The sequence below is a fragment of the Aquarana catesbeiana genome, linkage group LG05 (assembly GCF_042186555.1).
Source record: "Aquarana catesbeiana isolate 2022-GZ linkage group LG05, ASM4218655v1, whole genome shotgun sequence".
Taxonomy (NCBI): Eukaryota; Metazoa; Chordata; class Amphibia; order Anura; family Ranidae; genus Aquarana; species Aquarana catesbeiana.
In genome coordinates this window covers 217,665,691-217,679,481 of record NC_133328.1, presented here as the reverse complement: position 1 = coordinate 217,679,481, position 13,791 = coordinate 217,665,691, and the positions used below count along the sequence as shown (strand labels likewise).

Sequence of the window (13,791 nt, the reverse complement as noted above, 5' to 3'; positions counted from 1 at the left end):
TTAAGGGGTAGTTCAAACAGCAGTTTACAAAAAAATTACTAATTAAGAAGGTAAACTAACCTGACCAAACACTTCCTCATTGACTGTGAATGTTAGGTCTAAAATGTCTGTGATGTCATTGTCCTTCATCCACTGTAAACTCTGGTGGAACTCTTCATCTAAGTACTCCAGATCACTGAGATCACATGGTCTAGACAAACATACCAAGAAATTACTGATTTTTCACACATTTATATACAACGGTACATTAAACAAGCCGCAATTAATAAATCTACAGGTTAAAATACATGAAGGGAAGAAACTGGTTATAAAGTTGTAAAGACATGATAATAAAATGTTAATACCTGGTGTTCAGCAATCCCAAAAAAGATTCTGTCACTTTAAGATTACTGAAACATCCTGACAGGTATGAAGTGCCCCCCAGAGGTGCTTGCACATATCAAAAAGAGTATTTCCCTTTACCTTCTGCTCCAGAGATGCAACAGTGAAAAGGAAGCTCTTAAAAGTAAAGGGAATGCCCAACTTAGACATTTGTCACTGGCACAGATGTGCCAATAGAAGATTTTATTTTGGCTCTAGTTCTCTTCAAAGGTGTCAGATCTTGGATTTCCCATCATATTTTGTCTAGACAACAATGGTCACCAGGACAAATAGAGAGTGAATCCCCCCAGGAGGACACAGTTTAATCTAGCAGGTGTTCTAATCCTTCCCTTCATCATCCATAACTAAAATAAAACTTTGGCTATTTAAACAATTTAGGAACTTCTTTATTGTTCTGTGCTTTGCACACCTCACATTTCTATTTGCCAGTAAAACGGCTCATCATAATGATGGGCCAAAAGATATATTTATGCGTGTGTGTTGAGGAGAGGCTTCGTGACAAGCTCTGACACTACCTGAAGTGTTGGAGCTTTATCTGTCAGAACAATCCTGTCCTTCAGGCGAAGTAGAACATATTGAAAGCCGATGCATATATGTGCACCTCCTACACTTTATACCTGTCAGCAGCTTTCAGTATCCTTAAAGTGATATGCATGTATTTTGTATTCTAGTGGCATCAAGGTGTTTACTAGGGTATTTACCATCATGATACCAAAATAGTTGAATGATTTCTTACTTATCCTATACTGTATTATTATACTTCACACATTTGTATACAGAAAGTCTTCATGAGAAAGCTTTTCAGTTAGATACACTGTGAAGAAAATATACTTAAACTACAAATAAACATATAAGAAGAAATCGCTGGCTACCCAAAGCTTCTTCTTATAAGAATTTTATTTGGCGCAATATCAGTGTAAAATCCACATAATGTTAACGAGTCTCGGCCGAAGCCTTCCTCATAGCATAAATTAACAGCATTAAAATCAAACTTTTATAACAAAACAGCCCTTTTGAAAAAAAAAAGGGAAAAGAGGTGGTACAATACTTAACTGACAATCATGGAATCTATTAAGTCAAAACATGAACAGACCAAGTGAGATTAGATAGCAATAAACATATTGCATTGGAGAGACGTATTACAATTGGTTGTGCTGCTATTAATTTCTATAAGAAAATCTAAATGTAATTTACTAGCATTTTCATATTGATCCCCTAGTATGTTACATTTTTACTGCCCTTATTAGATCACAATAGCGTGAAAGTCATATCTCATAGTATAAAGATGTCCAGAAACTTATTTTAAAACAACATTTTTGCCATCAGTCTTACAGGTTCCTCTGTTAACAGTGAATATCCTGAATATTATATACTCACAGCCTTAAAAGAGCCTTATAAAATGGTCTTGTGAAGAAGGCATCCAAAAGATACTGGTGAATGAGAGCAAGGCCAAGGATTCGTCCACTAAATCGAAACCTATGTGACAAAAATCAGAGGCAAGCATTAGAAAGCTTTAGAAAGCAGATATACAGTACATCTATTACAATTGGTTGTAAATATTTTTTTTCCTACAATACCCTTACAATTCAATTATTAACTAGTTATTTTATACCAATGTCTGTTAGATAAGGTACGGCATATGGTGCCTAGTATAGGCCAGAATTAAAGCCCAATTTCAGGAAATGATTGCATTCTTGATTTTAAACACCTCTTCCTAAGCCATCCTACAGTGTAATGGATCAAAATCATGGTTTCCTCTATGAGCTAGGCTAATTTCTTGCCCTGGGAACCAGGCATTTTTCACTGTTCGTTATCTTTTTGGGCACCAGTCTCCTCACTGCCCTGTAAGTTTTGCTGCCTTTGGAGCCAATGAAAGAGAAACAGGCCGCTGGAAGTGTTGATCCCTCCAATAGAAGTTGTCCACAACAAGTAGACAGTGATGTATACACCCAAAGTAGAATCCCAGTAAGTAAACAGAAGAAGAGAGAAGGACCATCCTGTGATTGTGTATTTAGTGAAGTAAAATGGGGATTTTCATTTTTTTTTTTTTATATCAGAGGTTAGAGGGAGATGTGAGTGGGGTTGCTAATATCTTGGAGGTGGGCTTTAATCTTTTGTTCCTTCTTGACTTTACTGTGAATAGAGAGATAAAAGTGGACTTTTTACTTAAAGGATATGAGTTTGCCAATATATCAATAGTAATTCTGACATCCATTGCACAATACCTATGATTTTGGTAGGGTTGGAAAGGTAATGGGCTATAGGCTGATCACATACACAGTGCAATTGCGGTTTGAGAAATTGATGTATCAGTAAGACTTATCTGTTCAATGTGAATTTTTAATGTTAATAGATAATAAAAAGCTGTGGTGGGTGTGCTTTGTCAATGTGCCTTATTTTGTGATCTTTTCTTCATTTTAGTTTTGGGTTATAAATACATGAGTCCATCATATCATTTGATAAACTCTGCTGAGCTATCCAAAGCAGATGTGTATATTTCTATACTTATGAACATACTATTGCAGTATAAACATTACATTGAGTTAGTGGTGTTGGTGGTAAGGTCATCAAATTGACAGATGGTCTGTCATAAGCAAGTGCTAAAATGTGCTTTGACAGCAACATACCAAGAAAACTATCCGAAACATACCATAAAATGGGCAAGTTCTTTAATAATAACAGTTTGAGAACAGAACATTTTTGGAAAGTCTTGAAGGAAATATAAAGTGCTAATTATGTGTTTGTGAATTAATGAGCCAATCTGGCTCTCCAGATGCTGGAAAGAAGATTGATGACTTTAAGGTCATTGGATTTTAACCAGCAGCAAATTTTCATGAACTTGTGGCTCTGTACGGTAAATCCTGGCATGTCTATTGAAGATGACTTACAAGCAAAGGGGCAGTTAAATCTCATGTTATTGCTTTGACAGATGATCATGAGTCAATATGCTGACTACTGGAGTTCAAGACTTTTGCAGCTTAAAGTGGCAGTAAACCCACATGCTCTCCCCAGGTATATTGTAGGGCACAGAAGCCTCAGTCATTCTATCAAACTCTAAAATCAAAGTTGCCCAAATACAGTTTTTAATTTCATGTGCGCAGGTCCTGCTAGAGCTTTTTTTATCCTCTGACCTCTGGGTTGGTTGGAGGAACTATGCTGGAGACCTGGTGGTGTTTCTGCAGGTTATACCTGTCCTTCTCCCCAGATTTTGCAGAGTAGAGTGGTGTAAAAGTAGAACTTTAGTCAAAACACACATAGAGGGTTATTTATGAAAGGCAAATCCACTTTGCACTACAAGTGCACTGCAAGTGCACTGAAAGTGCATTTGGAAGTGTAGTTGCTGTAAATCTAAGGGGTAGATCTGAAATGAGGGGAATCTCTGCTGATTTTATCATCCAATCCTGTGCAAGCTAAAATGCTGTTTTTTATTTTCCTTGCATGCCCCCATCGGATCTACAGTGACTACACTTCCAAGTGCACTTTCAAGTACACTTGTAGTGCAAAGTGGATTTTCCTTTAGTAAATAACCCCCATAGTGTGATTTTAGAAAAGCTCCCTGAAGGAGCGACTGTCAGTCATGTACTCTGGACTGCTCTGACAGGCATTGTTGCCTGCGACTTGGACAGCTAGGAGCTGGACAAAGAACACTTTTGTATTATCCATTACTGCTTTCAAATTACTGAAGACAGAATGCTGTAAGCAGATTAAAACTGGAAAAGAGCATCATCTCATTGTGACAGTTATCACATTGTGGACATGTCTTTTCTGGCTTAATTACCCACTCTGTCAGGCTTCAGCAGAACACACTGCAGAATCTACAGAGAAAAACTGCATGTAAGCAAACTCATTTTTAAGTGCCACGTTGCTTTTGCTAAACTTTTTCTAATGTCATAACACTACAGTATTACTATACTATAGCCAAGGAAAGTATAATAGTACCTATTTGTTATTACCAAACAGCTACCTTCCCCTAGATGTAAAATAGATGAGTATCTTCAATGCAGTGATTTGAAATTTTATCACAATGTTTATAATTCTACTTAATGAGGAACTCAGTCCAAAAAACACTAACAAGACAAGATTACATAAATAAAAATAAGTTTTGTATGTCTATCCATTTCAATCATTAGTCCATAAGCCATTAGAGGTCTGCAGTGAAGCTGCTGCCAGTCTGTAGAAGGTTCATAACTAATTATAAATAAGTACCCTTATGATTTTTTTTTTTTTATATTTATCACATTCAGCTATAAAAAAACATTATAATGTAAAGATATTTGCAGTTTTAAGGACCTGTTCACATCAAAAGGCGGTCCGGGAATGGCATGTCCTGTGCATGTTTCCTGCACTGCACGTGAACCTTGTAGAGGTATGCAGGTGCCAATGAATTTTTAATAGGACCCCAAACACATCTCGCAAACATAATGCATTTGCATATACAGCGCTGGTAAAAAATTGTGCTAAACCATACACAACCTATATACAAAGTGCCCTGTGCAACACTGGTACACTCAAATCCATAAATAACATGGGTGGTGTATATTAATGTACACTAGGTGCAATACACAATCAGGTTATTAATTCCCATAGACCTCATATATAAAGTGCAAATTACAATGAATCCGCAATCGGTATTACCCAATTGCTAGTGAGATAATAAAATTATGTGTTAGAAATAAAATATAGTGCTAGTAAATAGTCCCAAATGGATACCGGCTGGGTTACTAAACAGGCTTTCCTTGTCAGTCTCACTAGAAGCAAGCAGCGTTTCCTCAGCCTGTGCTGTAAGTCAATCATCATAGATGTTACCTCTAGTGCAGGAGCCAATAGATGTTCATGCAGACAAATCAGATATTTGTGGATGTTGACCCCAAAAGAAAAAAGATTGTTTAGTAACCCAGCCGGTATCCATTTGGGACTATTTACTAGCACTATATTTTATTTCTAACACATAATTTTATTATCTCACTAGCAATTGGGTAATACCGATTGCGGATTCATTGTAATTTGCACTTTATATATGAGGTCTATGGGAATTAATAACCTGATTGTGTATTGCACCTAATGCACATTAATATACACCACCCATGTTATTTATGGATTTGAGTGTACCAGTGTTGCACAGGGCACTTTGTATATAGGTTGTGTATGGTTTAGCACAATTTTTTACCAGCTCTGTATATGTTTGTTTTTTTAATTTTTAAAGTATTAGCACTTTCCTACAGCAGCGGTAACATATATATGTATATATATTATTTATTTTGCTATTGTCGCTAGCGCTGCTTCATTCACTTATATAATGCGTTTGCAGCCACAAAGTTGCCTGGTACCACAAGATCGTACAGTTTGGTGCACCGTGTTCTGAAAAAGTAGAGCTTGCACTACTTTTTCTGTGTTCTAATGCATTTTGCAGCCTATTCAAATGAATAGTTTTTCTTTGTTCTAGTGCATTTTGCAGCCCATTCAAATGAATGGGCTGTCAAAACTACACTGCACAGGAAATCGCAGGATCGCACAGGAAAGTGTGCTTTCCACTGTGAATAGGCCCGAAAATATTTATTGCGGTCGTTTTAATAATGTTGATGCCTGCTATTATCCAACATTATCTGGCTAAATATAATTGGACATATGTATCACTGTAACAAAAATGATAGCTAAATGGCTTAATCAATGTGGTCATGAAGACCCTAGATATTGCATAGTATTGAGACATTTGAAAAACACCTGAACTATTTTATAAATCATAACCTTGCTGCTAAAATCATATTCCAAGTTCCACTATTATCTCACTGGAATTTAGGTTAATATACAGATATAGATCTGCCTAAATCTCAAAGTTCTTAGGGAAGGAATGTCTTCAGTCTAAGGACATCGAAAGACATATTACTCAGGCTAATGGAAACTGTCAAAACAATGATCATTTCATGTCTGTTAACGTACCTTTATAAATGGGCAATATACAGGAAAAAGGACCTAGAAAGTTCATGCAAGCAAAATACATGATTGTGTAAAAAATAGTACTTGCCATTCAAGATGATTTTCCACAAATGCAGACATTGGACTTATCTGCACAGTGTATGTGTCATTTGCTGAATACTCAAATAGGCCATAGTATGGATTGAAGAGCTCTTGGGAGAGGAGGAAGAAGAACTCTCTTGAGGGACCACTGTAATCTAGTCTAAAAAAGAAATAGAAACTAAATTTAATGACAAACTAAAAATATACTGTAGGGTGTTTCAAATGCATGTGAAACTCAATCGCAAAGATTCCCTTTTTTTCCAATGGTTTAGCGTGGATGATGGTTCCCGGGCTTCATTTGACCTGATTTGTGTTGCATTTCTTTAGATGCAACAGGTCTTGCTGAGATGCAATTGCACTGCACCTAAAGCAGTTCAGATGCAGAGTATTGTTGTATTTTGCTAAAAAATCTTCTCTGCTATGTCAGCCGCTCAGGACAGTATCCAGCAGCTTAGAAGGAGGCACAGCAGGGAAGCTTTTTAATGGAAGTAGCCACCTGCAGGTAATGGGATACACACAATTACACATGTAGCACCCTCCTAGATAGGTGCTAGGATTAGGTAACTTCAGTTCTGGCTCACTGTATCAAGTGTAGCTGCATTTCCTTGTTAGGCAAATTTAGTTCTGGCTCACTGTAATCAGTGTGGCTGTGTTCATTGTTCTTGTCTGTTCTATGTTTCAGTGGCTGCAAGATTGACTGCTTCCCCCTGGCTGATCCAGAATGATTCTGGAAGTTAGTGGACAGGAAGAATCTAATCAGCACCTGAATATTCATACAGCCCTGGCCAATCCCTGTGCCCGGATGGTGACTGGCAGTCTGTATAATTACTCAGAGGCTGAGAGCAGCCGCGTCTTTTTTCCTGAGGAGGAGATCACAGCTTAAGGGGGCTGCAAGCCCCCTAGGTAAATCTGCCATGTGTCTGTGGGGTTTTGAGGCCTCAGTGTGGCTACCTGGAGGCCTATGCTGCTGAAAGTTGCTGAAAGTTGACTGAAGGGCTGTTGTCCGAGGATCTAGTCTGGTACTATGCGGTGAAAGTGTCTTGAGGGTACTGAAAGGCGACAACCAATTTTCCAAGGATGTTTGTGAGTACAGACTGGTGAGAGAGATCCTAGAGACTGTATGCTGGTGCCATTCTTCTTGTGCTAAAGTCAGCATGTGTAAAGGGAACATTGTGTCCAGTGTCCTAAAGAGCTTAGTTTATTTAAAGTGGTAGTTTAGTCAGAAAATTAAAGTGTAAGTTCACCTTTACAAAAAAATCTGTAAGGTGAACTTAAACAGGGCCCCCTCCTTACCCCCCCAGTCCCACTGACCTGCATGGCGGTGATCTCCCATTCTGAGCCCCGGTATAGCCGCCTCATGGCTCCGGCGCTTAGGGGCAGCTTTCTCTCTTCTTCTTCCATGCTGAAAGGACGGGCTACGCGAGTTCTGATTGGTCGGCGCCACCCATATGATGGGGCGTTGACCAATTAGAATGCTCCTAAATGTCACTCCTGACGGGGTACATTTAGGAGATTAAGCTCTGGGGATTTCTAAGCCCTGGAGCCGTGAGGCGGCTATACCAGGGCTCAGAACAGGAGATCGCCGCAATGCAGGTTAGCGGGACTGGGGGGGGGGCGAGGAGGGGGTCCTGTGTAAGGTGAAGTTACCCTTTAAGTCCTGCTAGGTCACTTCAGGCTGGCCCCTTTTGCAGGTTTAGCCATGTAAAACATTAAAAATAAGTACATGTACTGGTTAAAATCCAGTAATACACTGTGCTCTGCACATGCTCAGTTGCTCTCTATTTTTTCTATTTTTTTTCTATGCTGAATTTGTAGTGGTTGTTCTGCTGACAGCCTAAAGATTTACTGCTGTTCAGGGGCTCTGGGCTTCAGCAAAATTGCAGCCTCCAGCAAGAAGAAAAAGGAGCAATGTTGGAGGCAATTTACAGCACACAATTATTAATGTGGAATGTATGTTCCTTGCTAAAGAACATTATTTTTATAAAGTTGTTATGGGTAAAGTTCCACTTTAATCCTTAGTGAAAGAACATTGCTCAGACTTTCCAGAGCGGAAGATTAATCTCATCTAGTTGCTATTACAAAGCCTAGTCCATCCTTTACTTGCACAAGGACTTGGCTCACAGTTCTACAAGCGACAGTTCAGTGTCCACAAATCGTTACTAAGGGTTACTGGACTATCCTACCATTACCCACTACCTATCCAAGTTCTTATTAAAACATCAGAAAAAGCATACCCCTAGACTGGTTAATAAGCCTGAAGAGTGACGAACTGGGTGTTTGGCTGCGATGAAACTACTAGGAAAAGGATCTGGGCAAACTACTTAGCAGCTCCTACAGGGCGTTACACACATAAGTAATGTGTAATTAGTAACTAATGTGTAAGAAGCCCCCCTTTCCCTCAGAAAATACTAAACTTCTACACTTATTAAGTCATAGACCTGGAGCAAGTGAAAGGTGGCAGTCCAGAAGCCTGCATTTTCAAAAAGCAAGTGAGATATGGTAAGTCACAGGTTGCTATTAAGTTCCTATCACATTTCCAGACTATACCACCTGGTGGTTTTGCAGGTAACAAATTTTGGACCCAATATTACATGAAGGTGTCCCAAGCAGTCAGGGAATTTACTGGTTTCTTTGAAACACCTTTTAACAAATAGATCATCTAATGCCATATCATTACTGCATTTCAGGTACTGTAATTAAGCTGTTATAGGCATATCAGTGACTAAATACCTAAGAAACAAGTCACATAAGTCTATCAAAAGAATAGTAGCCAGTATATGGCTGCTTCTGTGCTGATATTTTTAATTCACGAGTTTAGGTTGAGTACCAAACACTTTGATCTCATGGATCCCATGGATCCACCTTTTTAAACAAATAAATGATATTCTTGAGTATTGAAGTGTTCTTACCCCTCCTCTCCCACAAATGTGATATATAACTTGTTCCTCTGAAGCTCTTTGCGGGAGTAAGCCATAACTTGGTTAAACGTGCCTTCCAAAAGATGATCACGTCGTATAATAAGCCTATACAGAAAAATAGTAGAGAAACAAACTGCTTAGAGAAACATACAAACATTTCTTTAAAAAACCAGCATAATGGAGGCCCTCATATGATTTTCTTTGGTATGATTCACATTTCATATTACTGTATATTAAAGAGAAATTTACATATAAACACCTGACCTTCTGTCACCAGGAAGAGAAAGTCTCTACAGACGGCAAAAAAAAAAACTCGACAGAGGTTTTAATCCTCTCCCACTCTTTCCAAAACACAATATTTGCTTGAAGTTGAACTTTATTACACCAAAGTATTACCATAGTGTTAAAAAAACAGCAAAGTAGGTTTTCTGTTCAAACGGTACACAAGTATAGGATTGGCTGGTATGGAAAGCATGGAACATTTATATACAATTGTAATACGAAGGATGGACATGCAGAGTGGTAGAACTGACTTATACAGACAAAGGCTTTATCATGAGCTGACACATTTTAATGCACCCCTAAACAATTGGGAACAACATCCAGGATTGAGTAAAGGAACACAGAAATATATTCATCATTTACATTCCCTGTAGACTCATTCTTTTAAGCAGAGGATTCCCTTTAGGCTATAACCAGAATACCCATATGATACCATATGATCAATACCCATTGATATGTAGTCAGGGCAGACACGCCTCAGAGACAGACAGTCCAAGTAGGATTTAAATCCCCAATTGGGAAATAAACAGTTATCAATAGCAATCCTGAGCTAGTCAACAGTTATAACTGGGAGCTATCATAACAGTACTTATAAGATCACATTCAGGAGCAGGTCAGAGATACTCACAGGTTCTTTTTAGGTCACATCATTCTGGTAGCTTCCCTTGAGGGGGGTGATGACACTGAACGATTATTGAACTACACGCTTTACTCTTTTAGGAGTAGTCTCTGTCCTCTCTATAACTGCTGCAGGGTCACAATGGTCGCTGGAGCAATCCTACAAAATAGTTCCACTCAGCTTCCTAAGAATAGGCTCTACATCCACTATAGCGCTAATGTACATGTGCTTTCCCTCTTTATATAATTCTCTGCTTTCTTTCCTTTTTTTCCGTTGCACCAACATACAGCTCCAAGCTCTATGACAAATTATGCAGACAGACCTGGCATGCTGAAGTCCAAGAGGTCACAATGGGTAGATCTGAAATGAGGGGAAGCTCTGCTGATTTTATCATCCAATCATGTGCAAGCTAAAATGCTGTTTTTTATTTCCCTTGCATGTACTCCTCGGATTTACAGCGACTGCACTTCCAAGTGCACTTACAGTGCACTTGGAGTGCAAAGTGGATTTGCCTTTCGTAAATAACCCCCAAGGAGTCAGATATAAATTACTTTGTGGGTATTATTGTATAATTTGGGTATTAGTGCATTATAATACTGTTAACAACAAGTGAGTAATTGTAGAGTAGATACCTTTCCTTGTAGACATAGCTTTGGTGGTAATAATTAGATTAACAAAGTATTATTAACTTGCAAGTCTTTAGTCTTTATTAATAGATAGATAGCTAGCTAGAAAGATAGATAGATAGATAGATAGATAGATAGATAGATAGATAGATAGATAGATAGATAGATAGATAGATAGATAGATAGATAGATATTTTAGAGGTCTGGACCACTAGCCAGCCGTCTTGGTAAAAGCAGTTTTTATTTCCTCTTCAGCATAAAATAAAAAAACAGTCCATACACTTCTGGTACAAAAACAAAGATTCGGCTCACCGCCAGCCCCCAACTATTACCCTCCCCATCCCTTCTTCTCCTTTTCCCTCTCTTTCTTCTCCCCCCCCTTTCCCTCCTTCTCTTCCCCCCTCCCCCCACCCCTTCCCTTCCTTCCCCCTTAACTCTCCCCTTCCTTTCCTTCCCAATTCTCCCTCTCCTTTTGCCCTCTTATCCCTCCCTTATTCCCCTCCGTCCCCCCCCCCCCCCAATTTCCCTTTTCCTCTGTCCACTGCGGGGAGGGGGGGTGGGACAGGACTTTTGGTGGCTGATGGATTTGGTTGGTTATAGAGTCATTGGTAAGTAGTTATGCCCATTTATTGTTTTTGGCTGTTTTGTTGTACCCATCATATACCTTGTCTGATATACTATATGAGGTTTATATTTTTCTTATGATTGTTAATCCATACCATTTATCTTACAGATTCATCCTCTTGAAGAAGTAGTCCTATGATCGCAAAACTGTTGAGGACTGTATAAATCTGTGAACATACTGTTTAACCAGTAATCAGTCTGGAAGTCTACAAGTATTGTATTGCTGTATTGACTTTCCTTTATTGTTTTGATAAAATAATGTTGTGATTTATGTTTTTATTTGTAATAAATTAATATTTTATGATAATCAAACTTTGTGGTTGGTGCCGAGATAGTCCATTTTTTTCCTGTTGGAGGCCATAATAGACAGCTTAAGCAACTGTCCCTATTCCCCTCCTCTTTTTCTATATATACTGTTCTGGATGATGGTACCCTTTAACTTTTTAACATTGTTTTCATAATGATTGAGGCTAATTTATCTTTGCATTAATAAGTTAGTAAGGAGCAGACCTGGGGGGGGGTCTGTGTAACATGCAGGGGGTCCAGAGCTGTGGGGGGGGGGGTCTGTGTAACATGCAGGGGTCCAGAGCTGTGGGGGGGGTTTAGGTAACATGCAGGAGGTCCAGAGCTGTGGGGGGGGGGGGGGTCTATGTAACATGCAGGGGGTCCAGAGCTGTGGGGTCTGTGTAATGTAAAGGGCTCCAGAGGTGCAGGGTGCTGTGTCATGGAAAGGGGTCCAGAAGTGCAGGGTGCTGTGTAATGTAAATGTAAAGGGGTCCAGAGGTGCAGAGTGCTGTGTAATGTAAAGGGGTCCAGAGGTGCAGGGTGATGTGTAATGAAAAGGGGTCTAGAGGTGCAGGGTGCTGTGTAATGTAAATGTAAAGGGGTCCAGAGGTGCAGGGTGCTGTGTAATGTAAAGGGGTCCAGAGGTGCAGGGTGCTGTGTAATGTATAGGGGTCCAGAGCTACGGGGGGGGGGGCTGTGTAATGTAAAATGGTCCAGAGATGCAGGGTGTTGTCTAATGTAAATGTAGAGGGGTACAGAGGTGCAGGGTGCTGTGTAATGTAAAGGGGTCCAGAGATGCAGGGTGCTGTGTATTGTAAAGGGGTCCAGAGCTGCAGGGTGCTGTGTAATGTAAATGTAAAGGGGTCCAGAGGTGCAGGGTGCTGTGTAATGTAAAAGGGTCCAGAGATGCAGGGTGCTGTGTAATGTAAAGGGGTCCAGAGATGCAGGGTGCTGTGTATTGTAAAGGGGTCCAGAGGTGCAGGGTGCTGTGTAATGTAAAGGGGTACAGATATGCAGGGTGCTGTGTATTGTAAAGGGGTCCAGAGGTGCAGGGTGCTGTGTAATGCAAAGGGGTCCAAAGGTGCAGGGTGCTGTGTAATGTAAATGTAAAGGGGTCCAGAGGTGCAGGGTGCTGTGTAATGTAAAGGGGTACAGATATGCAGGGTGCTGTGTATTGTAAAGGGGTCCAGAGGTGCAGGGTGCTGTGTAATGCAAAGGGGTCCAAAGGTGCAGGGTGCTGTGTAATGTAAATGTAAAGGGGTCCAGAGGTGCAGAGTGCTGTGTAATGTAAAGGTGTCCAGAGGTGCAGGGTGCTGTGTAATGTATAGGGGTCCAGAGCTACGGGGGGGCTGTGTAATGTAAAATGGTCCAGAGATGCAGGGTGTTGTCTAATGTAAATGTAAAAAGGTCCAGAGGTGCAGGGTGCTGTGTAATGTAAAGGGGTCCAGAGGTGCAGGGTGCTGTGTAATGCAAAGGGGTCCAAAAGTGCAGGGTGCTGTGTAATGTAAAGGGGTCCAGAGAGGCAGGGTGCTGTGTAATGTAAAGGGGTCCAGAGATGCAGGGTGCTGTGTAATGGAAAGGGATCCAGAGCTGCAGGGGCTATGTAATGTAAATATTCAGAGGTGCAGTTGTAGAGAGGGGGTAAAGAGTAGTGACAAAGAGATATTGGGGATGCAGAGGTATGCAGGGGGCACAGTGGGATGTTTTTACATTTTAACGTGGGGGGGTGCCAGATATAGGATCCGCCCCGGGGGCCAGATGCTCTAGGTATGCCCCCGGTATCCCTATTCCAGCCTTATATAGATCAATCATTCTTGATAGCATATATTTTCTAAGAGCTCCTTTTTGCGTGGTTCACACCAGGTGATGCTTTTAGTAATCTTAAAATGTTTTTAGAGTCTTTTTTCAATCAAAGTATCTGTAAACCACATCTCCAAACTAATTTCATTAACTGGATGCCAGGTGTGCAAACTACTGATTCCAATGAGCTTTTGTTGAAATAATTAGTTTATGGGTTCAGTTACTTTTTCGTCCAGCACTG

At 40.0% G+C, this 13,791-nt stretch overlaps 1 protein-coding gene across 3 annotated transcripts in view; it reads right to left on the bottom strand.

The window, feature by feature from the left end:
• The window catches only part of HECW1 (HECT, C2 and WW domain containing E3 ubiquitin protein ligase 1), a 415,705-nt gene that overhangs the window by 30,962 nt on the left and 370,952 nt on the right, over positions 1 to 13,791 (bottom strand). For all 3 annotated transcript variants that reach the window (XM_073630548.1, XM_073630547.1, XM_073630550.1), the window contains 4 exons: positions 9,306 to 9,419; positions 6,404 to 6,556; positions 1,759 to 1,857; positions 61 to 190 (listed from right to left, as the gene is read on the bottom strand). In XM_073630548.1, coding sequence (XP_073486649.1) covers positions 61 to 190; positions 1,759 to 1,857; positions 6,404 to 6,556; positions 9,306 to 9,419 — 496 coding nt within the window. The remainder of the gene's footprint in view (positions 1 to 60; positions 191 to 1,758; positions 1,858 to 6,403; positions 6,557 to 9,305; positions 9,420 to 13,791) is intronic.